Below are 25387 nucleotides of genomic sequence, written 5' to 3' on the forward strand. Positions count from 1 at the left end.
CCCTCCTCTTCCCCACCTTCCTCCACCCTCCCTTCCCCTCCCCTTCTCCCTCCTCCTCCTCCTTCTCCACCTCCTCCTCCAGCTCAGGTTGCAGCTTCTCTGGGGAGCCGCTCACCTTTCCGGAGTAGCCCCCAGCCCGGGCAGGGACCCCAGCAGGGCGCAGGGCACGGCGCCCAGCCCCGCGGCACCCCGGCTGTTGCGGGCGGGAGCCGGCGCGCCGCGGCCCCCAGGACACGCGCGGTGAGTCCCGCGGGCGACGCGCAGTGTCCGGAGGGCTGGGCGGGCGGCGCGCCGCGGGGAGGAAGGGGGCGGTCGGAGGAGGGGGCACCGCGGCGCCGGGGAAACCGAGCAAAGGTAAGCGGAGCGGCTCTTAAAGGCGCCGGTCTGCTTTTGCCCTGGGGCGGGAGGTTGGAGGGCAGTGCAGGCGCGCCGCGGGGAGATCGGAGATCACGAGGCGCGCTGGCTCGCGTGCTGGGGGTGGGCGATGCCCGGAGCAGGCCCCTCCCAAGTTCCAGGTGCGCCGGTTCACCTTCGCAGACCCCCGCCTCTCCCCGACCCGGGAGTCTCCGCCGAGACTCACTCCGGCCCCCGGGCTCCCTGAACCCTAGGAAGCAAAGTTTATAACCCAGGTTCAGACCTGGCGCTTTCTCATCGCCCTTCCTTCTGGGAAGGGCAAGGGTCGGGAGTCTCCGGTGACGGGAGAACCCGCGCGAGTGTGGGGCCAGATTGCACCTTGAAGGGCTTTCTGGGCTCCGGTGAACTTTCCAGAGCGGCAGGCTGGAGGGTGGGAGACCAGAGCCCTGGGGTGAAGGTGGAAGGACAGCGTGGGGGCGCTGGGGCCTCTGGGGATCGCTGCCTCTTCTCTGCCCCCCAGGAGACCGCAGGGGCAGTGGCTCCCAGTCCGCAGCAGCAGTAAGCAAAGGGTTAATAGAGCCGTGGGGAAGGGCGGCTGGTGGCCTGTTGAGCTGTGCGGGTGAGCATTCGGCCGCTTGGGGGGCAGGGGATGGGTTGGGGGAGAGGCTCAGAGGATCGGGAGTCGGTAGGGGCTGGAGGCCTCCCTTCTCTCCGTGTTGGCAGCGGCGGGAGTTCCCGGAGCTGTCTGCAGGCCCTGTGGGCGTCGGGCTGTTCAGACAGTGACCGATTTTCTGTGCTGTAGGGTCAGCACCCTCCTAGGCACCAGCAGCCTCTTTAATGCATGGTGAACCCTTTCTGGACAGCAGGGGTAGGAAAGTTAGAGCTGTGTGAGGGGTGTGTGGGGGGGTCAGCTCCCCCAGAATCTCATCCCCAGGAATTGCTCTGCAGTTCCTCAACTGTGGCCTGGGCACTGTGACTCACTGCCAGCACCAGCTTGCCCTGCCCCCCACCCCGGCCAGGACCCTGTGAGATGCAGGGGGCATCTCCCACGGGGCATGGGCACACAGCACATTCTGGGACACTGGGCTGGGGGGCGCAGAATCCTGGAGGATGCTGGGAGGACTGGCTCCCGGGCTCTGCCCGCCCCCACAGAGATCCTCTACCTTTAGTCTAGCCTTGGGAAGCGGCTGGGACACATGGCGAGGGGAGGCAAAGGTGGTTCGAGGCAACCCTAGCTTCTGGGTTTGGGTCTGCATCTTGAAGGCTGTCTAGAGAGAGGGTCACCTTGCCAGAGCAAAGCTACTGGCTCGGATTACTCTCTCTGCTCCAGCCACCTACTGTGTAGCGGAAGTGGGGCTGGCTTCCCCCCACCCCTGCAACCTCACCAGCCTGTTGGGTTCCTGGGACTCTCCCCACTGGCCAACCATGACCCTCCAGGAGAATGGATCCCTCCTTCTTCCCATATTTATGGGGGTTTCCAGAGCCAGAGTGGACTCCATAAGCTCCATCTGAATTCTGAATGCCTTGGTGGCTACCAGTTAGAGAGTATCTGCTGGGTTCCCAGCAGATGCAGTAGACATTGCCGACCTGTTTTATAGGCGAGAAAACAGAGGCTATGAGAGACCAACTTTCCCTCAGTATCACATTAAGTGGGATCCAGCCCACTTCTGTCTGAACCTGGGCTTCCTGCTAGATAGTCCCTGCCCCATCTGGGGAGCTCCTGTCCCACTCTGGAGTTCTCTGGTTTGACATCAGTCCCCAGGAGAAGGAAGGATGGGTGTGGTGCTCTGGGTAAGAACGTTCCCGCTTGTTCTGTGCCACGCAGAGCCAGGCTTTTCTGTGGGTCGCGGGAGAGGAGACACTAGATCCGAGGAACCTACAACTAGGTTCTTGGTCTGAGATCTCCTGGGATCCAGCCGATTGCCCGAGGAAGCCACCCCCTGGGTCCCTGGGGTCATGATGCTGCCTTTTGGACTGCACTTGTTTTCTCTGTAGGCCCAGACTCTGTCATCTGTCAACGTGCCCCATGCTGTAGGGCAGGGCTTGGGTTGGTCTTCCCAGCTTCTACCCCAACTGTGCCTCTTTTTTGGTGGGGGTTACCCTCTTTGGGACTTTGGGCTCGAACCTCTATCCATCCCTCCCGATTCCTTTCCTTCCCTGAGTTTGAGACCTAAAGGGGAGAGAGAACCGGGGTCTTATTGGAATCTGGGTCCAGAACACATTAGCTGAGTCCCCTCACCCCAACAGGCACCTCCGGGCCTCAGTTTCCTGGTCTCTGAAATGGGAATCCTCGTAGGTCGGGGGGTTAGATGAACGGAATGAAATAACACACAGTGCCTGGCACGTAGCAGATGCTCAGGGACTGTTAGCTGAATCGTGCATGGTTATTTGGGAAGGAAATTTCCCAGTTATCACACCATGCCTGGCTCTGAGGTAGAGACCGAGGCAGGCTTTCCTAATCCCAGCAGGCTGGGCCCTGAGCATCTTTCCTGCTCTTCCAGCTTGGGGAGGAAGGGGTGGTTGGAAACCTGCCAGGAGGGGACCAGGAATCTGGGTTGTGGGGACTCTGCCCTCTAGTTTCTAGCATGAGTGAAGTGGGCACTGGAAGCTGGGAATCCGGCAGGTTCCGGCCGGCCTCTTTGCCCTGGGGTAAAAAGACCCTCGCTCCCTCCTTCATTAAGTGCTGTCCCTTTTCTCCTCTGTCGTCTGTGAGGGAGTGGCTGGCCTGGGTCCAAACTTATCTGATTAGCGTCACCTCGTTCCTTGGGAACAAGTCACATTTCTCATCTGTAGCCCCGAGTCCTACCTACCCCCACCCCTTCTGTCGCCAACCCTGGACCCTTTGCCTTTGGCCCTGCCATCAGCTGCTGAGTGGGCGGCTCGCCATCTCGGGAGGGTGGAGCTGCCCAGGGCCGGGCTTGTCTTGTCCTGGCCCCCACAGCTGTGTGCATTTCCTGGAACCCAGCTCTAAGGCCAGGCTAACAGCAGATCGGCAGATCAGGCCAGGGCCTGGGGCCCGGGATCCCCACAGAGCTGGGGGCTGGGCCCGGCAGGAGCTGGCCAGGGGTGCTGCAGCCGATCAAGAAGGGGGAACGCTGTAGGCGCGTCTCAGCCAGGACTCCTGTCTGAAGGAGAGCCCATCTGCTTCTGAAATCTGCAGTTTTATCTGCAGGGGAGGAGGGACCAGGAGGCAAGTGTGAGGACTGGCCTGCAACCAGAAAGGGTCTTGAAGCTCCTTGCAGACATACGTGTCCCTGGTGAGTCAGGGCCCCCCTGGGTAAGAAGACATGGGCCAGAACTTTGGAAGGAACGGTGGTGAGACCCTCTTTCTTGGAACTGTGGACCGGGGTGTAACCCTGTGCTGCCTTCCTGCCTACCAACATTAAATCGAGTCTGCCTTCGAATGAGAGGGGTGGGGACAGGCAAGGGGATTCTGTGATGGCCAGCTGGGGCGTTCCTTCATTTATATGTGAGCGCCCGCCTTCTGTCCAGCATGGGGGGCGGTTTGGCGACTTAGGAGTGGGTTCCGGTCCTGCCCCTGCTGCGGAGCGAGGGGCTTCTGGTGCAGGACCTCATTCACCCAAGCCTTGGATTCCTCTGTGAGAAAGAGAGTGGGAGCATTACACATGAGGATGACAGTGAGACACTGGCCACCACACTCCTGGCTTTTTGCCTCACCTCGTGTCGTTAGCGAGGGCTGGTTGCTGTCCGAGTCCCTGGGCCACACGTGGCAGTTCTCAGTAGCTTGACTTCTGCTCTGTCCCTGTAGAACCACAGCTGAGGCCTCGCATACGGGAAGGGGACTGTCCTTAAAACGTTTCCACTCTCCCTCCTTCCAAGGACCTTCTGTGCTTTATTGTTATGGGGGTTAAGTTCTGACAAAACTCCAGAACGATTTCTCTCTTTACACCCTTACGTCTCTCAAGAAGCCTCCGCTTTCTTGCCTTTGTGGGGCCGGGGGTTGAGGGGGAGGTCCCTTCAGGAACGAGGGCTGCTTCTCTCCTGTGGCCCCAGCAAAGGAGACCCTTGCTGGGGGACCAGGCCCTGCTCTGTCCTTTCCTGGGTTGTGGCAGGATCCAGTGCCTGGGAGCAGGTAGGAGACAGGTCTTGTGCCCGAGGTTTCACTCATAACGTCAGTAGTGCTAGGTCCCCAGACCACCTCTGCCACCCGGGCATGGGATGAGGCCCAAGAAGGGGTCCCAGAGCCCCTCCCTTAGCAGCTGGCAGTACCCCCCACTGTGGCTGGGCCGGGTGCCCTGCTCTGTGCGGAGGCCGTAGCTGAGATTGCTTCTTCCCAAGGCAGGGTGGTCCTTGGGTGGGCTTGCCCGGGGACCTCTGGGCAGGTCCTCGAAGTCCCCGAAGGAGCAAAGAGAGCACTGAAGTCCCAGTCACAGGCCCTCGGTTCTGGTCTCAGCTCTGCCCCTTCAGGCTGCGTGGCCCGAGGCGGGTCATCCCCTTGGCTGAGTCTTGCCTTCTTCTCCTGAAAAAGGAGGGCACAGACCAAGGGATTTCTAAAGCTCCATCCAAGATGACTGGTTTGTGGTTCCAGCTTTTGGCAGTCCTGCTGCTAAGGTGAGCTGTGCTCTGGGACTCCGGGAGGGACCCTGCCTTCCGTTCTTTTAAACTCAGGAGCCCAGACAAGGGCTTCCCCCAGCCAAGGCCTGCCGTGGCTCAGATGACTGAGGAACCCCTGGGAGGCCTCCTCGCGTCAGATAAGAGGAGAAAAGAACCTCCCGAGGGAGTGGGTGCTGGATTCAAACCCTGTGCAGACACCGGGCGCTCAGGGGCTGCCTCCGGGATTGAGGGCACGTGAGCCAAGAATGGTCGGCATGGTTTTAAACAGTGGGGAAAATTCAAAAGAAGGAAAAAAAAATACTCCGTGCCACTGAAAATGATATAAAATTCAGATTTTTGCGTCCACGAGTTAAAGTTGACCGGAAGACAGCCGACTTGTTTGTGTCCATCCTGTCTTTCCGGCACTTTCTACAAAGGGCGGGGGCGGGGGTGGGGTGCGGTGGTGTGATTGCGGCGGAGACGGTATGACCCCCAAAGCCGAAAATATTGACTATCTGGCCTTTTACAGAACAAGTGTGCCAATCCCCGTTCGAGATAATTATAGTCCTCCCCAGGCTTGCACTAAAGAGTTTTGGAATCTCAATCTAAAAATACTTTTCTTTTCATTTAAAAAGAAGTGTTACTTCTTTTAACATAAGCAGCGAGTGGCCATTATGCAAGTATTGGAGGAAGCAAATAAGCAAAAAAGGAGATATTAGAGTCACTCCTGGTTCTGCCACCCAGAGAGACCTGCTGTTAGCCATTTATCTTGTGTCCGTCTGGAATGTATGCAGTGTCCGTGTTTATAAGCGTGAGTCTCCAGCGTGTGGATACCCAGCCTGCAGGGAGCGTCACAATTGTACATGTCGGCCCTTCTCACTGGAAAACACATCTCAAACTGTCTGCTCCCTCCAGACCCAGTGAGGTTTATCCTGGTGTGTCACAACCCCTGGGGATGTCCACAGACAGCTGGGCAGGGAATCCTTCGGACCTGCTTATTGCCACTCGGGGGCTTGCTGGGGCCAGAGCTCTGGGTCTGGGAGTCATCAGCACGAGGCTGGCGGTTTCCACCACGGGAAAGCATGAGGTCACCAGGAAGAATGCTCAGAGGGGAAGAACCGGAGGGCCAGGGCCCAGGGCCGGAGAGGGAACTCTGGGGAGTGCCAGCTTTGAGAGACAGGTAGAGGAAGTGAGTCTGGGAGATGGGAGAGGAAGAGGGAAGCAGGAGGAGAGCCAGGAGGCCTGGGGAGGGGAAGACTGGGCGTGGCACTTAGGACAGTGGCTGCCCACCGCCCCCAAGCCCGGCTTGTACCTGTAGCATGAGTGAGTGATTAGGAGAAACCAGCACCTCCCCCCCCAGGAGCCTAGGCTCTGGGCAGCAGGTGCCACTGAAGGGGGCACTGAGAGAACAGCTGAACGAGGGGGAGATGTTCAGAGGTTTCTCAGAGGGGGCCTTGGAGGCAGGGAGGAGCGGGAGGTGGTCCAGGCCAAGGGGGCCACCTGGGCCCAGCCTGGCAGGAGGGAAGCCATGCAGAGCCTGAGGAGGCCAGCTTGCCCTGAAGGTTGGAGCATATTGGTGGGGGTCCTGTTGGAACACGGGCCAGACTGGAGCGGGTGGGGGGTGCTGGGAGCGGACTAAAAATAGGACTGCAGGCTAGAGACGCTGGAAAAGCTCCTCCCGCCCTGCCTGCTCCTGAGACTGAGAGGTCCCCAGGGATGCCAGCACTTGAAGTTAACAAAGATCCCAGGACGACCACCGAGAAAGCTGGCTTCTTGCATGGCCGAGGGGGAGCTAGAGCGTGGGCGAACTTGGTCCGCCTTATTTCTCCTCCGTTTCATTGGGTGGAAGATGGTGGGCACCAGCCCTGGGGCTTAAGCAAATGGTGAGGAGAAAGGTGTGAGCTGTTTCCTTGGGGACTGACCTCAAAAAAAGTTCCAGACTTTGGGATTTCGCAAACGCTGAGCGAGGTGGCTGACGGACCTCCCGTGAGGGTCTTCAGCGGAACCCGCGAAAAGGAGCAAGGAAACGGTTTCCTCTGCCTGGGTTTTGCCTTTACTGCCCCTTGCTGTAGCCTCTGGTCTAGAACGTTCTGCACAGCCCAGGACCCGAGCTGGTGGGAGGGCACCTTGTTACATCTTAGCATTTGCAAATCCAGAGCCTCCCCAAAGACTGCAGACCAGACTTAGCTAGGTCTGAAAAAGGGTCAAGAAAAAAAAAAAAGCAGAAGATGATAAATGGGCCTCCGTTCCTTGAGCCTTAGGAAGCCAAAGGGAGCAACAAAGTGAGCATCAGCAGGGCTGATGTGGGGCTGGAAGTGGACAGTCAGGGGGTCAGGAGAAGTCAGCTGTAGGGGTCAAGGCCAAGGTCTGTCCCACGTAGTGCACCTGACCTGTGAGGTCCTAGGAATCTACCCCTGAAGGAATGGGAACCCCTGAGGAAGGTCTCAGGACCCTGTCAAATCCCTTTGCCACAAGCCCCATAGACCCCAACTCAATGGTGTTTGGTGGGAACCTAGCATTGGGACTTTCCCCATCCCCAGTCAAGAAAAAAAAGTATCCCTCGCTGTGGGTCATCTGCCCAAGAGGAGACCTCCACAGACCTCGCTGAGGGAGTCGCTGCCCAGCAGGCAGCTTCCCCTGTGCCTCAGTGGTGCCCCTTCCTCCCCACCCCCACCACTGCCATCAGGGTCAAGAGCAGCCCAGGAAGGTGGGTTAGGTCACAGTTAAGGCTTCGAGTCCAGAAGACAACTGACAGTTCCTGGCTGCTCTCTGGTCTCCAGGTAGCCCCTAGAACTCGGGACTTGTAGCTTTCAGATACTCACTCGCTGGCCATTTGAGGGTTTGCTCAGTGCCAGTCCTGGGGGTGTAATGATGGGTCAGACCCAGTCCTTGCTGTTAACCTGCTCTCAGGCAAACCTGTGGGTTAGACAAATGAACAGGGACACCTGCGAGCCAGGTGCTCTGCTTGGGAATGTCCAGGATGCCGTAGGCTGGTGCCAGTGGGCTTTCAGACCAGGGGAGAAGCAATAGTCCTCACAGAAGGCCTCTTGGAAGAGGTCGTGCCTTTCTCCAGCCTTGAAGATGCGGACACTTAAACTGGGTTTCTCCAGTCTTTGGCCCACCAGTCCCGCCGTTCCAGAGAACCAAGGATGTCCGGGGTCTTGGGCTGGTTCTCTGGACTGCACACCTTGCTATGCTTCCCCAGAAAGAGGGCAGGGTTGGGCCCACCCCAGGTGTGCTCAGGACCCACCTACTAGGTATGGAGCTGGCCTCGTGAGATAAACCTAGAAACGGGCCTTGGCCGGATGAAAGAAGGAAGAGCCCCAGCGTATACCGCCTTTGTCCTCAATGGGCCTTGTATGTATGTAGAGGAAAGAGTTTTAAATAAGCCTTTGGGGCTCAGTGGCCTGTGGCCTCATTCATTCGAGTAAGGCACTGGGCAAACAGCTCACCGAACCCCGCTCTCGTCCTGGAGGGCGTCACAGTCTGGTGATAAATGTACACAAGCTGGTTTAGCAGTGACAAGGAGGAAGCGTCCCAATTGTGGTCACATGTGGTTCTGCGGAGGAAGCAACACTTGAGTTTGGAAGTCGTCTTACCAAGGGAACAATGAGGAAGGGCATCCCAGGCCAAATGAGCAGCACGTGCAAAGCTGTGGGGCACGAGTGTGGTTTACTCTGGGAACAACAAGCACACCCCATAAAACTGGACCCTCCCGGGAGTGGTGAGAGCCGAGACTCGAGAAGGAGACAGATCAAAACACAAGGGGCCTGGTCTGCTGGGCCCTGGAGTTTGGACTTTTGTCTGAGGGCATTGTCAGGTTGAAGGATTTTAAAGAGGGGAGTGACATCGTCAGAAAGCAACCAAGAAAGTTAAGTCCGGGAGTCTCTTGGCAGTTGGATCGGGGACTAGATATTCTCCCCATTAGGCAGACTGGGAAACCGAGGCATGGGCTGTTTTCCCAGGTCACGGTGCTGGTGAGTGGGAAGGTTAGCGCTGCACGCTCCCGGAAGGCCTTCCCCGCCTGCTTCCTGCATTCCCAGCAGAGGCAGTGGGAAGAACTTGTCCACTGGCCGGCTGCAGGCCTCTCTGTGGCCACCCAGGAGGCCCCAGGCTCCCAGCATCTCCTCCAGGCTGAGCTGGCACAGGGCGAGGTCAGCGATGAGGCCCCCCGGGGCTGCTGCTGCTGATTGCCCCTGAGGTTTGTCGCAAGCCCGGGAAACCAAGGCCCCCTGGGCTGGGTCAGCTGCAGGATGGGGGAAGAGATGCTATCTTCCAGGGCTCCCTGAGGCTCGGTCTCCCTGGGAGGAGGGAGTGTCTCTGAAGTCCCAGCTCATGACGTCTGCAAGCTCGGTCAGCCGTGGCCTCTTGTTCTTTTGAAACCCGCCCAAAGGCCCAAAGTGGCTGAGTGGCCGAGGTGGGGGGGCGGGGCAGGGAGAGGGTGGCAGAGGGTGTCCTGGCCAGTGATCAGCCTTTGAGACCAAGGCTCAGCCCCTCTGGGCTCCCGAGAGTGAGCAGTTGTGAGTTTGAGCCTCAGGCCCTGCCCCTGGGCCCTCAGAGACTGAGACAGGGGGACTTGGAGAAGCACCTGATTCGTTCCTGGAGCCCAGAAGGTGCTCACCGTGGGCCTGTGTGATGTCTGTGAGGAGCAGAGTGGCCCTGGTGACAGAGGCACTTGAAAAGTCCTCCCCGGAGCCCGGGAGAGGATACGATCTCCCGGCCGCCTGGTGGCCCTGGGGGTTGGGGAAGGCTTGCCAGACTCCTGGCCTGAGCTGGCCTAAATGTGGGCAGGGGTACCGGCGCTGGAGCTGAGCTTGGGTTGTGGGGAGCAGGGAGACCAAAGCCGTTGGAGGCAGGAGGCTGGATTGAAGGACCTTGGGTGCAGGCTGTAAATTGGGGCTTCATTCAGGGAGGAGGGAAAGGGCTTCTCAGAGGGGTTTGCTTGAGAGAGGCTTCTCAGAGCCTGGCTCCCTGGAGGTTACGGGAGGAAGCCGGCTGCTGCCCTCCATACCTCCTTCCGGGAGAGGCTGCCCAGCTTCCCCGGAGGCTCTGCCAACCTCCTCCTCTGCCTCCGTAGTCTCGCTGGCAGGGCCTGGCAGGTGGCCCGGGCCTGGGGCAGGTGGGGCTGGGACCTGGCAGAGGCTGTCCTGGGGGCAGCCGGCTGTGTCCGCCCTCCCTGGACACTGGGCCTGGGGGCCAGCCAGGCCTGCTCTGGGGAGCTTTCTCCCTTGCAAGGACCGGGGCTGAGAGCGGTCAGCTGGGAGGCTGGGGTCTTCTGCCCCGTCCGTCTAAGTCGGGGTCGGGGGAGGCCAGGCCCGCCTGGTCTTTCCCTCTTAGTCGGGAGCCTCGGGCCTGCCCAGCTTCCTGCCCTTTTCCATCGGGGGTCCCGCAGCACTTCATACGCTGTAAGGAGGTCTGTGAGGGACACGTCTCCTGTGTTATCGGGGGCCTCCTTTCCGGCACATCTTTGCATCCGAGCCGGAGCTTGCGAGAGGAGGGAAGTGCAAGGTGTCCTGGTGTCCTCGTGCTAGGGCTGTGTCATGTTAGCTCACCCGGCGTCTGCACTCAGATGTCTGCTGGACATGAAACACTGGCCCCAAACCCAGTTTCTGGACTTGCCTCCTGAACCTGTGCGCCAACATTCCCCGCGTCCCGCGGTGGCCGCTCCGTCCTCCCAGATGCTCCAGCCAGAGCCCCTCAGGGTCTTGCTCGACTCTTCTCTGACACCCCGTTCTGCAAATCCCTTGGGCTCCACCTGCAAAATACAGCCAGATGCCAGACGCTTCCACTGTTCCCACACTGCTCTCAGCCACCACCTTCTGTCACCTGGATCTCTCCAGTAGCCTCCCAATAGGCTCCCTGCTTCCTCCCTTGCCCACACAATCTGTTCTCAACACAGTAGCCCAGGGAGCCTGTTGAAATCTAAGTGCGACCACAACCACATCCCGAAGCTGCTGAAACCCTTCTGTTCCCTGCGGGGGGCCCACACAGTCTGCTCTATGCTCAGCTATGGCCTCCTCTGCACTCTCCTATGGCCTCCTCTGCTGTTCCTAGAGCATACAAGCTCACTTCTGCCTCAGGACCTTTGCACCTCCTGCTCCTGCACTGATCTGCTTCCCCTAGATTCCACATGACTAACTCCCTTGCTTACACCTTCTTGGAATTATTCCTGAGATGTCACGTTCCCAGGGAGACCTTCCCGACCACCCTGTTTCAAATTGCAACATCCTACCCTCCCCACCCCCATTCTTCTCTGCTGCTTTCTTTTGCACCTGTCACCATCTAACTTCCTGTGCAGGTTATGTATTTATTTTCTTGTCTATGCTGCTCCCCACCATTCAAATGGAAGTGCCATGAGGGCAGAAATTATGTCTGATTCTTTCATACATGGATTCTCAGGGTCTACAACAGTGCCTGGCATGTGATTCTGTTAATAGATACTTGTCAACTGAAGGACTGGCGCCAAAGCTCAGAAACATTATATACCCCAACTGCCACCCTCCAGCCCTGCAGAGAGTGGCACCAGAAAATGAATTTGGCTTTTAAGTCGGGGTGGGGGTGGAGGAGACTTGGAGGAGACCTGGAACTGGGAAACAGCTCTTACAGCCTAGGCCCCAGAGAAGGGCAGGGTGGGGAGGGCTCCCGTTAGGAGAAGCAGGGAGCAACGTGGTCACGGAGTTTGGGCCCTTACTAACAAGCAGGAAATTGCTGTATGGTTTTGAGCAAGTCGGGTCTCATCTGGGAGCCCCAGTGTCCTCCCCGGGGCCGCAAAGGGGATGGAACGGTGGGTCTGTAAGTGCTTCTCCTGCTGCGGTTCCCAGCGTTCAGCCCTTTCTCAGTGGAGTTCAGCCCTTTCTCACTGGGCACATGGTGGCCTCTGGGCAAGTGTCAGCTCCCTCAGGGCCTGGCTCCTCCCTCTCCTGGGCCACCCGCTGCTCTAGCACCAGCAGGAAGTTCTAGGCTGGTTGGTGTGTGCCCGGGAGGAAATGACAGGAGGTAAGCTGGGAACTCCAGGCTTACCTGGCAGGCGGGCAGGAGGGAAGGACTGGTTGCGGGGTCTGCTTGTGGGGAGGGGGGACGTCTGTGCCCATGGTCCCCGAGGGGGCCTCTTCTCCTCCAACACCTCCCCGGCCAGCCCAGCATCCCTAGATGCCCAGCTCCCTCTTCCCCTGGCACCAGTTGCACGAGGACAGCCCCAGATGGCTCCCTGGCCTGGGGACAAAGGCCACACTGTGCCCGGCCTGGGGCTGGCCTCAGGCTGGGTCACACTGAGCCCTTCTGTCCCCAGATGGGGGTGAGGGGCAGACAGCAACAAGGTGACAGGCCTTTTTCCTGTCTCCCTTCCCCCTTGACCCCCCAAAATTGAAGAGCTGATTCTCTCCAGGGAAAAGTGACAGAGGCATCTTATGTCTTGAGCGAGGGGACAACAGAGAGCATTCACGACTCCGTCTGCCCTGTCACACCCAAGACCCTGCCGGGTTCAATGCCCCGATTGTCCCCAGCAGAGCGAGGCGTCCACTCTCTGCTGTGGTCACCACCCCTGCCGCCTGCCTTGCTGTCGCCATCAGTAAGTCCATCCTTACATCCGACCTCCATCCCTGTCCTGCTCCAGGGGAAACTGCTTCCTCTGGGTCTCTCTCGAGTGGGTGGAAGATAGCCGGTCTCCCTCGCTCTGTATCGCCTGGCCCCGCGTTCCTGCTAGAGATGCCGTCGCAGCTTTGCTCTCCTTGTAGCTCCCCAGCCCACCTCCATCGCACCCCAGGCCCCAGCCGGTGGCCCCTTGCTCCTAACAGAGCTGAGGGGAGCCGAGGGGACAGCAGGAGCAGGTGCCCCTCAGGGCTGGCTCTCTTTTGTTTTGCAGAAATCGGGGGTCTCCCTCCTAGAAGACTTCTGATGAGCCCCCCTCCCCCACAGGCAAGAGCAAGGGTATAAGATTTATGGCAGCTACTGGTAGATTCCTGAACACAAACCCAGCATGCCATCCCATAAATCCCAGACGGCAGGACGGCTTTATGGGGGAGCCCTGTTTTTAGAAGGGGGCGTGCCTAGTCCCTCTTGGCAGAGCTCAGACCTGAAGGAGCCAAGTGCCTGGCTCCCCCCATTGCCCTAGGCTAGCCATGACCGAGCTGGGACATCAGTCTGCAGGGCAGACGTTTCTTCCCCTTCCGGGTTGTGGGGTGTTGGGAAAGGGGGGGGCTCTGCTGCTCCACTCAGCCTGACATCTGCCCTCCTTCTCCCCAGCTCGGAGGATACCGTGTCTCAGCACAGTAGGGCAATCTGGAATCCTGGGTGAATTACCATCCCTTACCCAGACCTCAGATGCTTCTCACCAAGGCTCCAGATCACAAAGAATGCCTTTTTTTTTTTTTTTAAAGATTTTATTTATCTATTTGTCAGAGAGCGTGGGGGGCACGAATAGGGGGGAGTGGCAGGCGGAGGGAGGAACGGGCTCCTTGCTTAGCAGGAAGCCTGACGGGGGACTCAATCCCAACACCCTGGGATCATGACCTGAGCTGAAGACAGATGTTTAACTGACTGAGCCCCCCAGACGCCCCTGGGGATGCTTTTTTTTTAAATTTATTTTCACAGTCACCGTCTTCAGTTCCAGACTCTGAGAGGGAGACCCAGGAATCTGAATTTTTAAAAATCCTCCCTGGTGCTACTGAGGTTCAACAACTCTGTAGACAACTGACCTGTCCAGTGGGGACATCTCCACTCTCCTGTCCTGCTGGGAAATGTCCGACGACGGGTCGGGCACATCTAGGTCCCCCTGTCCCTGGAGACCATGTGCAGCTGCTGTCCCGAAACTTCTGTTAGGGGATACACTCTGGCCTCCCGCTGGCTGCACACGGCAGGGTAAGGCGGGGTGAGTGCCTGCTGGGAGCTTCACGTCTGTCCGTGCATCCTGCAGACCGTGGGCCTGGGAGTGCAGGGGGCCAGGAAGGAGCGGCAGAGGGTGGCCGGCAGGAACAAGCTTAGGGACGGGGACTCAGGAAAGTCCAAGGTGTTGGGCTTTGCCAAGGAAGCTGGAAGAAGAGCTTCGGATGCCTTCTTAGAGGGGGCATCGGGAACCCCTGAGTTCCTGGAGAACAGGGACCACACTCACTCCCCATGTGACTCCATGTGACCCAGGACGTAGTAGCTACTCGGTCCTCAGCTGTCTGAACTGAACCTAGGGAGACTCCGGGGCCCAGGGACAGAGATGGCTCTGCCGGAGGCAACCTGAGGGAGGAGGGCCTGGCTGCCACCCGCCTTCATCTCTGCTCTCAGAGCTGCTGCAGGTAGCTGCCCCGGGAGTGTGGGGGCAGCCAGGACCCTGCTGGCCCAGGGAAGAGCCCTCTCTGGGCTGGCTGAGGACAGAGGATGACCGTGAAGCAAAGCGAACATGTTATGACCCAGAACCCCTTAAACCAGGAGGACTCAGAAGGGGTCTTTGGCCTCAAATTACCAGCTAGTGATTGGGAAAGGGCTGTGCCTGGCTGTTCAGGTAAAAGCTGGGAGGGGGTGTGGGGTGGCCCCCCTCCCATCACAGGACTGGCCCTGGATGCCTTCTTGGCCCGTGTCAGAGGGGCGCTTGGGATGCCTCTTGGTCCCCTGTTCACCAGGGAGGTGTGGGCCGAGCAGGACCAGGGGCAGCTGCACGGAGAACTTAGGACATCATGGAGGGGAGTGGGGGGGGTGGGGGTGAGGGTGGTGACTGGAGAGGCAGGTGGGTTTTCAGGGCAAGATATGGAAAGAGGGGGAAAGAGGGGTGTGCAGGAAGAGGCAGTCTAACAGAGTGGACAGCAGGGTACCCCCTCGCTCACAGAGCACAAGGCCTGGGGAGCCCCGGGAGGGAACACTTTCTGGCTCTGGAAGGGGCCTTGAGGGGAACAGAGCAGCCCACCCTTCCCGCGCTATGTTCTCTGCGGCCTGGACGCTCTGCCCCCTCAGGGCTCTGGCTTGGGGGGGCCTCCGCCTCCTGTCCCTGGGGCCCTCTTTTTCCGGCAAGCTTCTGTGTTTCCCCTGAGACCTTCAGCTGCTCCTGACCTCCCACATCTCAGCTGGAGAGGTGGCGCTGGGCCAGCTCAGAGGCATATGTCCCCTCCCTTGTCCCTTCTCCTTTCCTGCCTCACAGAGGCCTAGGACAAGCCAGAGAGGGAACTCCAGGTGTCTGTGCGAGGGTGAAGTGGGGTTTGGAGCAGACCGAGGCCGTGGGCCAAGCTGGGGTTCAGCTGCTGGGCGTCAGTAAGACTTACTGGCTGTTGACATACTCAAGCTCTTACACACAAGTTGGTGAAGAGCTATTGGCCCGAGTTCTGGTCCCCTCCCTGCCACTCCAGGCCTCTTGGAGAATTCTCTAGACCTCCAGCAGCTCAAAGGTCTGGCCCTGGTGAGGCCCCCAGGATCTTGCTGGCACGTATGGCTGTTAGGCAGCAGTTTGCTGGATTAGTCCATAGTGTGACTACCTCCCCAGGGGCGGGGGAGGGGTAGTGATGGGGGAGCGGGATTCACATGGAGGGAGAGGGCTATGTCCTGGAATCTCGGCGAAGAAGGCCTCCCTAGGTGCAGGCCTCAGAGCTTGATGGGCCAGCGGAGACCCAGACCCAGAATTCACATCTGCTGTCAGCCCAGCCTTGTGCCTTGTTCTCACCCACTCTGCGTCCGTCCCCCCCCCCCGCCCCGCATCCCAGGCCCCACCGCCCGGGACCCGCTGACCATGAACAAGATGAAGAACTTCAAGCGCCGCCTCTCCCTGTCTGTGCCGCGCACCGAGACCATCGAGGAGTCCTTGGCCGAGTTCACAGAGCAGTTCAACCAGCTCCACAACCGGCGCAATGAGGGTGAGGGGTCCAGCTGCCCCCCTGCCCCGCCCTGGCCCTCCCTACCCAGCCCTCATGGCTGGGGGAGGACAGAGGTGGGAGGCAGTCTCCCTTCCCCTCACCCCCAGCCCCGGGGCGGAGGGGCAGGGTGGGCAGCTGACACCTCCCCCTCTCAGACCTGCAGCTTGGGCCTCTTGGCAGAGACCCCCAGCCGGAGTCCAGCACCTTCTCCCCGACGGACAGTGGGGAGGACCCTGGGCAGCTGTCCCCTGGTATGCAGTACCGGCGGCAAAACCAGCGCCGCTTCTCCATGGAGGTGAGGGGCGATGGGCTCTCCCCTGGGGACCCAGCAACAGTATATGCCCAAGGAGGGTGGCCGCCTGGGACCCCGACTTCATGGATTCACATCCCAGCTCTGCTGTCGGTCATCTCTGTGACTTTGAGCAAGTGTTTCAACCTCTGCATACCAGTCTCCTTGTGTTAAAATGGTCATCGGGAAGATTAAGCAAGTTAATATATACCAAGTGCCTAGAACAATCCTGGTACATAGGAAGCTAGACAACTTGACTGCTGTTCTTATTACTCAGAGACCTGGACCCATGTATGAGAAAAATAGGCTTCTTATCCGTTGGAATCTCATTCTTTAGATGGTTATACTGCAGCCCAGAGAGGGGAAGGGAACTCCTGAGGTCACACAGCAACTCCTGTGTGTTCACATATGTCTCTGAGCACAGCTTTGAAGCAACTTTGAGCCTGGGGTCACAGCCTGTGGTTTGGCCCTGCTGGGGTTGCTCTACAGGGAAAGCCAGGTCCTGGGTGATGAGTGAGGGTCCCACAGCACGAGGTAGCCTGGAGCAAGCACAGGTGTCCCCCTCTTACCCCGGCCATTGCAGGACATCAGTAAGAGGCTATCTTTGCCCATGGACATCCGCCTGCCCCAGGAATTCCTGCAGAAGCTACAGCTGGAGAGTCCGGACCTGCCCAAACCGCTCAGCCGCATGTCCCGCCGAGCATCCTTGGTGAGTCCTAAGAGGGTCAGGGGTCACCAGGGGAGACCCAGCTTGGACACATCAGATTGGGTTTGCCTGGCCCCCCGGAGCCCTGCAGCAGTTTGTGGGCCTCTGGCGCCACCTGCTGGCCTCAGCGGATTCCCAAGCTTGTACTCCTTGGTCAGTGCATTCCCCTAGGTGAGTCCCACCAGGGCTGGAGCAGAGTCCCTAGCCCTCTCTGGGCCGCCACGGTTTCCACTGCGGTGAGACCCCTGGACCAGATGGCATGTGCTTTCCGGTCATGGCTGCTTATCATATTTCTTTGGGAGCCCCTTGCAAAACGTGGACTCTGGCCCCCCACTTCAGATACCTATAGAGTCAGACTCCGGGTGGTGGGGCCCAGGAAACTCCGTTGCTAAGGGTCGGGTACCACTGAGCTAGAGGAAGTATCCTGATGAGAGAGACTGCTGGGGAGGCAGGTTCTGAACTGGACACTTGAGGTACAGTGGGGAACAAGGCAGTTTCTGCTACGAGGCTCTAGTATTCTGAGCACGGCGGAGACGGATAGGTTTTGAAGGTGCGTGGCAATCCCAGGTACCTGGGTCCTGACTCCGCCCCCTCCACTGCCAGGGGAGGAAGAAACTCATACTTCCAAGGCTTCCTTCCTTTCTCATGGGGACAGAGGGGAGAAACCAAGAGGCAGGACTTGTGGCTGCCCTCATCCCTGCTAGGCTCTGTTGTTCCCTCTCCCTGATGGGGGTCTCATTCCCTTCCCTCCTGGAGGCTGGCGCGGGGGGCGGGGGTGGCCTGCACGTCGGGCTGTGTGGCCTTCACGCTCACAGGACCCTGTGTCTTTCCCTCTCAGTCAGATATCGGCTTTGGAAAACTGGAAACGTATGTGAAACTGGACAAACTGGGGGAGGTAAGAGGCTGGGCAGGCGGTGAGGAGCAGGGACAGGCTCTCCCGTGCCGCCCTGTCCTGCCTTATTGCCCCTGCCCCGTGGAGACATACCATCTTGGCCATCCAATCTGGCCCAGCCTTTTGCAGGCGTTGAGGGGGGCCCGGGTCCTGGAGGAGGGTATGAGGATGGCGTGGGGCCCGTGGGCTCTGGGTGTAAACCAGTTTGTCTGTTTTTCCTGCAAGTATTTCTCTGGGTTCGAATCCTGTCTCTGCCATTTATTAGCTCTGTGGCCTTGGGCCAGTTATGTGACCTCTCTGTGCCTTTTTTTTTTTCCTCTGTCAAATGGAGATGCGACGGCTGTGTGTCCTGGGCTGTCGCGCTCCGTTACTATAATAAGCTTGCATGCACGCTTACACCGTGCCTGGCACAGGGGCCGCCGTGTGGGCCGTTAGCTGTCTCTGTTACCACTGTGCCCTGCTTTGTGGCAGGGCTTCGGGGCGGCCAGAGGTTTACAGACAGGAGGAAGACACAGCCGTCTCCCTCCAGGAATCCAGAGAGGAGACCTACCTGTAAACATCAACATAAGGAAGAACAAAACTGGCATTCTGACAGAAGGGCGCCTCCCCTGCTGGGGTCTCAGGGGAAGGACGGTTCATTCGGAACAGGGAGGAGGGAGGGCGGAGTCAGAGAGAGATGGGCCTTGGAGCAAACAGGAATTTCAAGTGACAGGAGAAGAGGGGGGGAAGGGCATAGCCCAAGCAGACACACAGAGAGGAGGGCCCTGGACAGAGGAGTGTGCGCCCTGAGTGTGGCCGGCGCTGTGGGGGTTCTTGTCCCCAGGGAACCTACGCCACAGTCTTCAAAGGGCGCAGCAAGCTGACGGAGAACCTCGTGGCCCTGAAGGAGATCCGGCTGGAGCACGAGGAGGGGGCACCTTGCACGGCCATCCGAGAGGGTATGGCACCCTAGGGTCCTGAGCTCCTGGGGGCTCCTGGGAGGAGGGCTTCATTGATGTGAGCCCCAGTGGGAGCCTTGGGGCAGAAGGTCATTGCCGGAGTGGGGTCTGCTAGGGCTGATCCCAGGAAGAGAGGGTGTGAGGGGTGTGTGGGGCCACAGGGACCCAGGCAGGCCTGTCACCCCACAGTGTCTCTCCTGAGGAACCTAAAGCATGCCAATATTGTGACCCTGCATGACCTCATCCACACGGAGCGGTCTCTCACCCTGGTGTTTGAGTACCTGGTGAGTTGGGCTGGAGCTAGTGGCTTCTCCCCTGTGCGGTGGGACATGGGGGCGGGGTGGGGGGAAGCCCAGGCCTTGTTCTAGAATCAGGTTCTCAGATGCTCCCATGAAGGAGTGGGCCCAGGAGGTGTAAGGGCAGCTCAGAGCCTGGGCCCTGCCCAGGGAGGGGCTTCTGGCCAGAGGTCAAGACAGGTCAGGGCTGAGCCAAGCTCTGTGTTCCAGGACAGTGACCTGAAGCAGTATCTGGACCACTGCGGAAACCTCATGAGCATGCACAATGTCAAGGTGAGGGCCTCGGTAAGGGCTGCCTACCCCCGGGCGCCCCATTTCGGTCCCCATCTATTCTCAAGCCCAACACAGGCACCCTTCTTACCACCAGGGGCCCAGCGGCGAGGTTGCTCAGACCTTTCAAGGTATGAGGGTGTGCAAAGTCATTGCCATTCAGGGAATCCCAGGAACTGTGCTAATAAGCACCCTACCCCACCAGTGCAGATACACACCCTCTGCCACCATCTAGCCGATGATACAAAATTCCCTCTCCAACTCTGAGCACCAGTTTTCCATCTGTCAAATGGGTATATGGACGAAAGGAGGCTTGTGGAGAAGCTTGAAGGGAGGAAAGACCCCTTCTGGCCATTGTGAGAGAACCAAGTGCATGGCTCCCAACCCCGGTGGCCTTCCTGGCCCCGCGTGGCCCCCCTCAGCTCCTGGCCAGACAGTGCTCTGGCCGCCAGCACCCTGATGCCTCTTCCACACACCTGGGGCCCTCCCCTAGCTCCCCAGGGACCTCACCGCACACACCGCCCTCCCCACCCAAGCCATGGGGCAGAAATATAGATTCTCCCAGGCGGGACACACCCGCCTTCCACTGCTCACCTTTCTCATCCCCTCCTCCCTCAGATTTTCATGTTCCAGCTGCTCCGGGGCCTTGCCTACTGCCACCGCCGCAAAATCCTGCACCGTGACCTGAAACCGCAGAACCTGCTCATTAGCGAGAGGGGAGAGCTGAAACTGGCTGACTTCGGTGAGGGCGGGGCCCGCCGGGGCCACGGGGCGCGTCCGGGCCAGGGGGCGGGGCCCGCCCGCTTGCAGGGGCTGGGTGCTGGTGGGGGGCAGGGAGCTGGGAGGCTCAGTGACGTGTCCGTCCCCAGGACTGGCGCGGGCCAAGTCAGTGCCCACGAAGACCTACTCCAATGAGGTGGTGACCCTGTGGTACAGGCCCCCTGATGTGCTGTTGGGGTCTACCGAGTACTCCACCCCCATTGATATGTGGTGAGTGAGCGCCGTGGGACCAGGGGGTTCCCACACCTCCACATTCACTTTTGCTGTCTCAAGGCCCTCTGCCAAGAACTGCCTAACCTCCTTTGACTAGAAGCCATGTGACCCCCTCCTGAAGTAACCGGATAGGAAAGAATTAAGTCTGGACTCTGTTAGCGTTCCCGGGGCTCTAAGTAGACCCTCCCTGGCTCTGCTTCTGAAATACTGCTGCAGGGATACCTGGGAGGTTCCCAGAGGGTGCGGGAGGGCCGCCACTGTAAATACGACGACTCTTCTCCAAGCATCAGTTCTACTGAAAATTTTGGAAAGGATCTATTATTTGTGTGTGTGTGTGTGTTAAAATTAACATGCATATGATTTGGTGTAGAATGAAAAAAAAAATGAGCCCAATTTTAAAGCTGAAACCCAGGTTTCTGATTAATGCCACTGTGTTCTGTGCGCCGGGGTCCCCAAGAGAGTGGATTTGCAGACTCTGAGAATCCTCTGGACAGAGTCTGAGATAGCGCTGCTTTCGAAACTCTACATGGGTGCAGACCCAAACTCTATGGGGTGAGGGGAGAGGTTAAAGCGCCCTAGAGCCCAGAGGAGCCCCAGAGAGAGACCCCAGTGGCGCATGCGGCTGTGCTAGCCTCCGCTGTCCTGGGCCGCCCACCCCAGAGCCGGGACCCTTGGAGCCACGATGGCAGGGCGTCCTTGGTGCCCTGGTGGAACAGCCCTAGGAAGGGCGGGTGCGAAGAGGCCCAGCCTGACGCCGCCCCTGCCCATTGCTCCCCGCAGGGGCGTGGGCTGCATCCACTACGAGATGGCCACGGGGAGGCCCCTCTTCCCCGGCTCCACGGTCAAGGAGGAGCTGCACCTCATCTTCCGACTCCTCGGTCAGTTTCCGGCCGCTCCCATCCTCTCGCCACCAGGGGGCGCCAGAACTCCGCCCAGCCCAGGCTCACACCGGGACTGGGAAGAGGGGCTCCCACTCGCTCTCCACCAGGCAGCGACCCCTGTGGCCTCTGCCATTGTCTGCCCCCACCTCCTTCACTGCATCCTTCCCAGTCGCCCGTGGCCCTGGCCCCTCACTGTGCGCTTCCCACGCCTTCTCATCTCCCCAGGGACCCCTACGGAAGAGACGTGGCCTGGCGTGATGGCCCTGCCCGAGTTCAGAGCCTACAACTTCCCGCGGTACCTCCCGCAGCCACTCATCAGCCATGCTCCCAGGTAGCCCTGCTGCCCCACATCTTCTATCCTGGTCTTGGCCCGGGCTGTCCCTCCTGGAGGTGGCCTCCAGGCCCCCAACCAGGCCAGGCCTGTGCCAGTTCCTTCCTCCTGCAGGTTGGACACTGATGGCATCCACCTTCTGACCAGCCTCCTCCTGGTGAGTGTGCCCCCCCCTCCCGGTGGGGCCCAGGGACAGGCAGCCTGAAGGCCCCAGATCCCACCTGGGCCCTCCACCTGCCTCTGAGCTCACAGCACACACCCTCCCCCATATTCCACCCCATCCCCTTACCCCCAGCCCCCACCCCCCAGCACTGGTTCCCACACAGAGGTGGGAGTGGGCACACTCTGAACTCAAACCCTCTTACTATGTAGCCTTGGGCAAGTTCTAGAACTTTCCTGAGCTTCCATTTCCTCCATTGCAGAGAGGAATTGATAATTCATATTTCCTAAGCTGGTCACAAGGATACACTGAGATAATGGAACACACTTAGTGTGGGACCTGTCTTGAAGGAAGCGCACAGTAAAGGGGAGTTATTGGTATTACATGTTAGTGTTGCTGTTATTAATGTTATGATCACAGAGGCTTCAGCCTCTGGGTTTCCATCCCAAGAGGAGGTCACTCAGGAAGTCCCATTTCTGGTTTTCTCTTGGTGGCTGGAGATCTGGGAGCTGAGCCCGGAGACTGCCTCAAGCTGGCTTGGAGGGGGAGGCTGGCAGCAGACCCTGTGGGCTCCTGGGTTAGACTCGGGCCCCCCTCATGCTGGCCATCTAACTCAGTGTAGGACTTGCTGCACTGAGGGGTCCCCAGAGTCCCCAAGCAAAGGCCCCATAGCCCACCCTGTGCCTTTCAGTACGAATCCAAGAGTCGCCTGGCAGCAGAGGCAGCCCTGAACCACCCGTACTTCCGGTCTCTGGGAGAGCGTGTGCACCAGCTTGAAGACAGTGCGTGTGGGGAGGTTGGGGGAGGGACCAGGGTCACCCCAGAGCCAAAGAAATGGGGCGGCAGGTGTGGGTGGAAGAGCTGGAGCAAAGAGGCCGGAGGCCCCCAGTGCAGCCAAGTGCTTGGGCACAGGACTTCCCCTCCTTGGGTTCCCGACTGTGACTAAGGGCAAAACTGGGGGATCTAAGAAGCCGCCTGAAAGGCCCAGTTAGGTGCTCCTGGGGCAGTCCTGAATGAAGGGGTTCCCCAGCCAGAGGGCTCTCTGTGAGTGTGCGGGCTCCCCCCAGGGGCTCGGCCCTCTCCCTACCTCTCTCCTCTCTCCCCACAGCGGCGTCCATCTTCTCCCTAAAGGAGATCCAGCTCCAGAAGGACCCGGGCTATCGGAGCCTGGCCTTCCAGCAGCCAGGTAGGGGCTTGCGCCTCCCCCGCCCCTTATTAGAAGAGACCAGGACAGGCTGCTCCTCCCTCTTGAAGAACAGAGTGGGCAATCAGCATGGCCTCCCCGCAACGTTGGCCTCCCTTTGGGGGGCCCAGGGAGAGCAGGGAAGGGCCTGGTTTCCCTATCTCCTGCCCAGGCTTCCTCCCACAGCGTGTCCCTTGTCAGCCCCAACCCGGCATCTGACAGAGCCCTGAGGAAGGTGCATGATCTCTGGCTACATTCTGTCTGCAAACCCACCTCCATTCTGGGTTCTCTCTGTTCTGGAATTCTCCACAAATCCATTCTGGAATTCTCCCACCTCCATTCTGGGAGAGCCATACCTTGTCTCTAGAACAACTGATGGCCTTAGATGTGACAAGTACATTATTTTTTATCATCCTAAAATACCCTGACAGAGCCCTGAGGAAGGTGCATGATCTCTGGCTACACTCTGTCTGCAAACCCTGGTTTGCAGGCTAGCAAGCAAATCCTTGCTAGCCCTGTCAGAGCAGCCCCCGAGGTTGTCTCGCCTGGTCCCCGGGGCACCCTGCTGCCCAGCCCCCTCTCTGCAGCCGCACCCTTCCCCCCCAACTCTGTTCTCCAGGCCGAGGGAAGAGCCGGCGGCAGAGCATCTTCTGAGCCGGGCCCACCCTGCTGCGGCCCCAGGGACGAGAGACGAGCGTTCTCCGAGAGCACGACGGCGGGCAGGAGGGGGCCTGCGTGGCCCTGGGAGGACTGAGGAACAAGGGCTAATGGCCGGCCCAGAAGACTTCTTGGCAGCCCTGCTGGCCACGGCTGTTTCCTCTTCCTGCTTCCCACATGCCTCCCCTGTGGCCTTCTCCTCGACACCCACCCCTCTGTTGCTGGCCCTGGAGCTGGGCCTGAGCTGCTTTCCTGGGAGGAGATGAGGGGCAGGGAGGGACCACTGACCCTTTCCCACCCCGAGGTGCTTGGGCACCAGTGTGGGACCCACAGGGAGGGGAGAATCCGGGTGCCCGGCTGAGCAGGGTGCACTGAATGTGGGTCCCACCATAGCCCCCCCCAGGGGCTGCCTGGCGCACGTCACTCTCTTTCTTCCCCTCTGGGAGCAGAAAGCGCAGGGCACTTGTCTGGGACCCTGGAATCCTGGGTGCTGTTGTGGGCACCAAAACCCAGCCTCTACCTGGAGGGCAGGTGTCTCCAGAGCAGCCCAGCCCTTCTCCACATCCTCAGCCTGTCCCCGTTCCCTCTCCTGGCCAGAGGCCCCATATGCTGCTGGCTGCCCGGCTGAGTCCAGAGGCGGCCTGGTCCCACCAGCTGGCCCCCGCCCGCCCGCCCAGCCTGAATGGGATTGCCTTAAATTGGCAGGGGGTAGAGCATCACTGCCCTTGGAGCTCTGACCCAAACTCCTACTTGTCCCCCCTTCCCCAAGAGCGGCTCCTGCTTAACACGCCTGGGCCCTGATAACCCAGCCCGGGCCAGGGTCCAGGGGACGACACCCCGATAGGCAGGGTCACCCTGATTCTGGTACCAGACCAGCCTCAGCTCCTTGGGGTTCGCCCAGCCTCTTCCCTCCTTCCCAGCCCCCACAGCCCGGTCCATGCTGTACCCCACCCCGGCACCAGCCTCCCCATGACCCCGGCCTCCCCAGAGGGCAGGGTGTAAATGCCACAGTCTGACGTGGAGGAAGGTGGGACAGGACGCACAGGCTTTGAGCCTGAGAGCCCCACCCTGGGGAGCTGGGAGCATGAGGGCCCGCAGCCCCAAAGTAGGCCCCTCACCACCCCTTCCGAGCACGCCTGTTGTATTCCCAAGGTCTCCTCAACACTTGCCTGCATCTCTAATGGCAAGGCCAAGGGGAGGCCGGGCGCGGCTGTTCTTCACAAGCCCCCTGCCCGGCCCAGCCCGTAAGCCTGAGGAGCAACCCCGGAGGGTCTTGGCCTCCGCGTGAGTCCTTCCCCTCCTCCCCCCACTGTACTGTGAATGTCCCGTGACTCAGCACAAAGACAGATAATATATTTAATTCATGTTGTACAGAAAAGCTGATTTTGACAGATTGATGCCAAAGATGGAGGACGGAAGACCCTTCTCCAGGCCCCATGAGTGTGGGTGGGGCTTGCTTGTATGTGTATATGTATAAAGTGGACAGAGAGTTTGGTTTGTGTATATCTGTGAACCCACCCTGGGCACGGGAGGGGAGCCCGCACCCTTCCTGCTGTATGCCGGAAGCTGCTGCCTCCGGAACCGGAAGTTCACTCTGGGTGTTGTGGGGAGGCATGGAGGAGGCCTTCAGCCAGGGACCAGGGACAGGGCCTGAGGGGTGGGGCCAGCCAGGAGAGCAAGAAGGAGTCCCCGGGGAAGGGTCTGGGGGGCCGGCTGCTGTACCTGCCCTCTTGCTCCCCCAACCAAACAGCTCCCTGACTTCTTCGGAGGGAAGAAGGGGAGGTTTAGGAGAGGGCCGACATGGGGGGTGGCCAAGGCCAGGGCCCAGAACGAGGTTGCACATGTCCCTAATCCAATCCAGGAATTTCTACAAACTTGGATTCCACCTTCTGTTGCCCAGACTGTCTCTTACCTTGGGGGCACGCGACCTCCTTGCTCTCTCCCAGACCTCTCCATGTCTTGCTCTGCTTTCCAGTTCAGTGTCCAGGTTTTTTTTTTCCCCAAGAGCACTGTGAGAATGCCAGGCCCCAAACGATTCTTCCTGACCCTACCTGTCCAGC

General features: G+C 59.5%; 1 protein-coding gene across 8 annotated transcripts; it reads left to right on the forward strand.

The window, feature by feature from the left end:
• On the forward strand, positions 1 to 24819 carry CDK18 (cyclin dependent kinase 18). Of its 8 annotated transcripts, none has more exons than XM_082701769.1 (18): positions 3 to 240; positions 12293 to 12475; positions 13498 to 13764; positions 15582 to 15731; positions 15887 to 16026; positions 16604 to 16729; positions 17565 to 17621; positions 18442 to 18556; positions 18746 to 18840; positions 19063 to 19125; positions 19741 to 19864; positions 19992 to 20112; positions 20896 to 20993; positions 21222 to 21327; positions 21442 to 21484; positions 22179 to 22269; positions 22596 to 22673; positions 23290 to 24819. In XM_082701769.1, the coding sequence occupies exons 3-18, from the start codon at positions 13644 to 13646 to the stop codon at positions 23322 to 23324; spliced, it is 1563 nt and encodes a 520-aa protein (XP_082557895.1). In that variant the 5' UTR covers positions 3 to 240; positions 12293 to 12475; positions 13498 to 13643; the 3' UTR covers positions 23325 to 24819. The 8 variants fall into 8 exon arrangements, with proteins under 8 accessions (XP_082557898.1, XP_082557895.1, XP_082557897.1 ...); XM_082701770.1 differs by lacking the exon at positions 3 to 240 and adding an exon at positions 272 to 354; XM_082701772.1 differs by lacking the exon at positions 13498 to 13764 and having other exon boundaries at positions 1 to 240.
• The last annotated feature ends 568 nt before the right edge of the window (positions 24820 to 25387 follow it).

Source organism: Mustela nivalis (genome assembly GCF_964662115.1).
Source record: "Mustela nivalis genome assembly, chromosome: 16".
NCBI lineage: Eukaryota > Metazoa > Chordata > Mammalia > Carnivora > Mustelidae > Mustela > Mustela nivalis.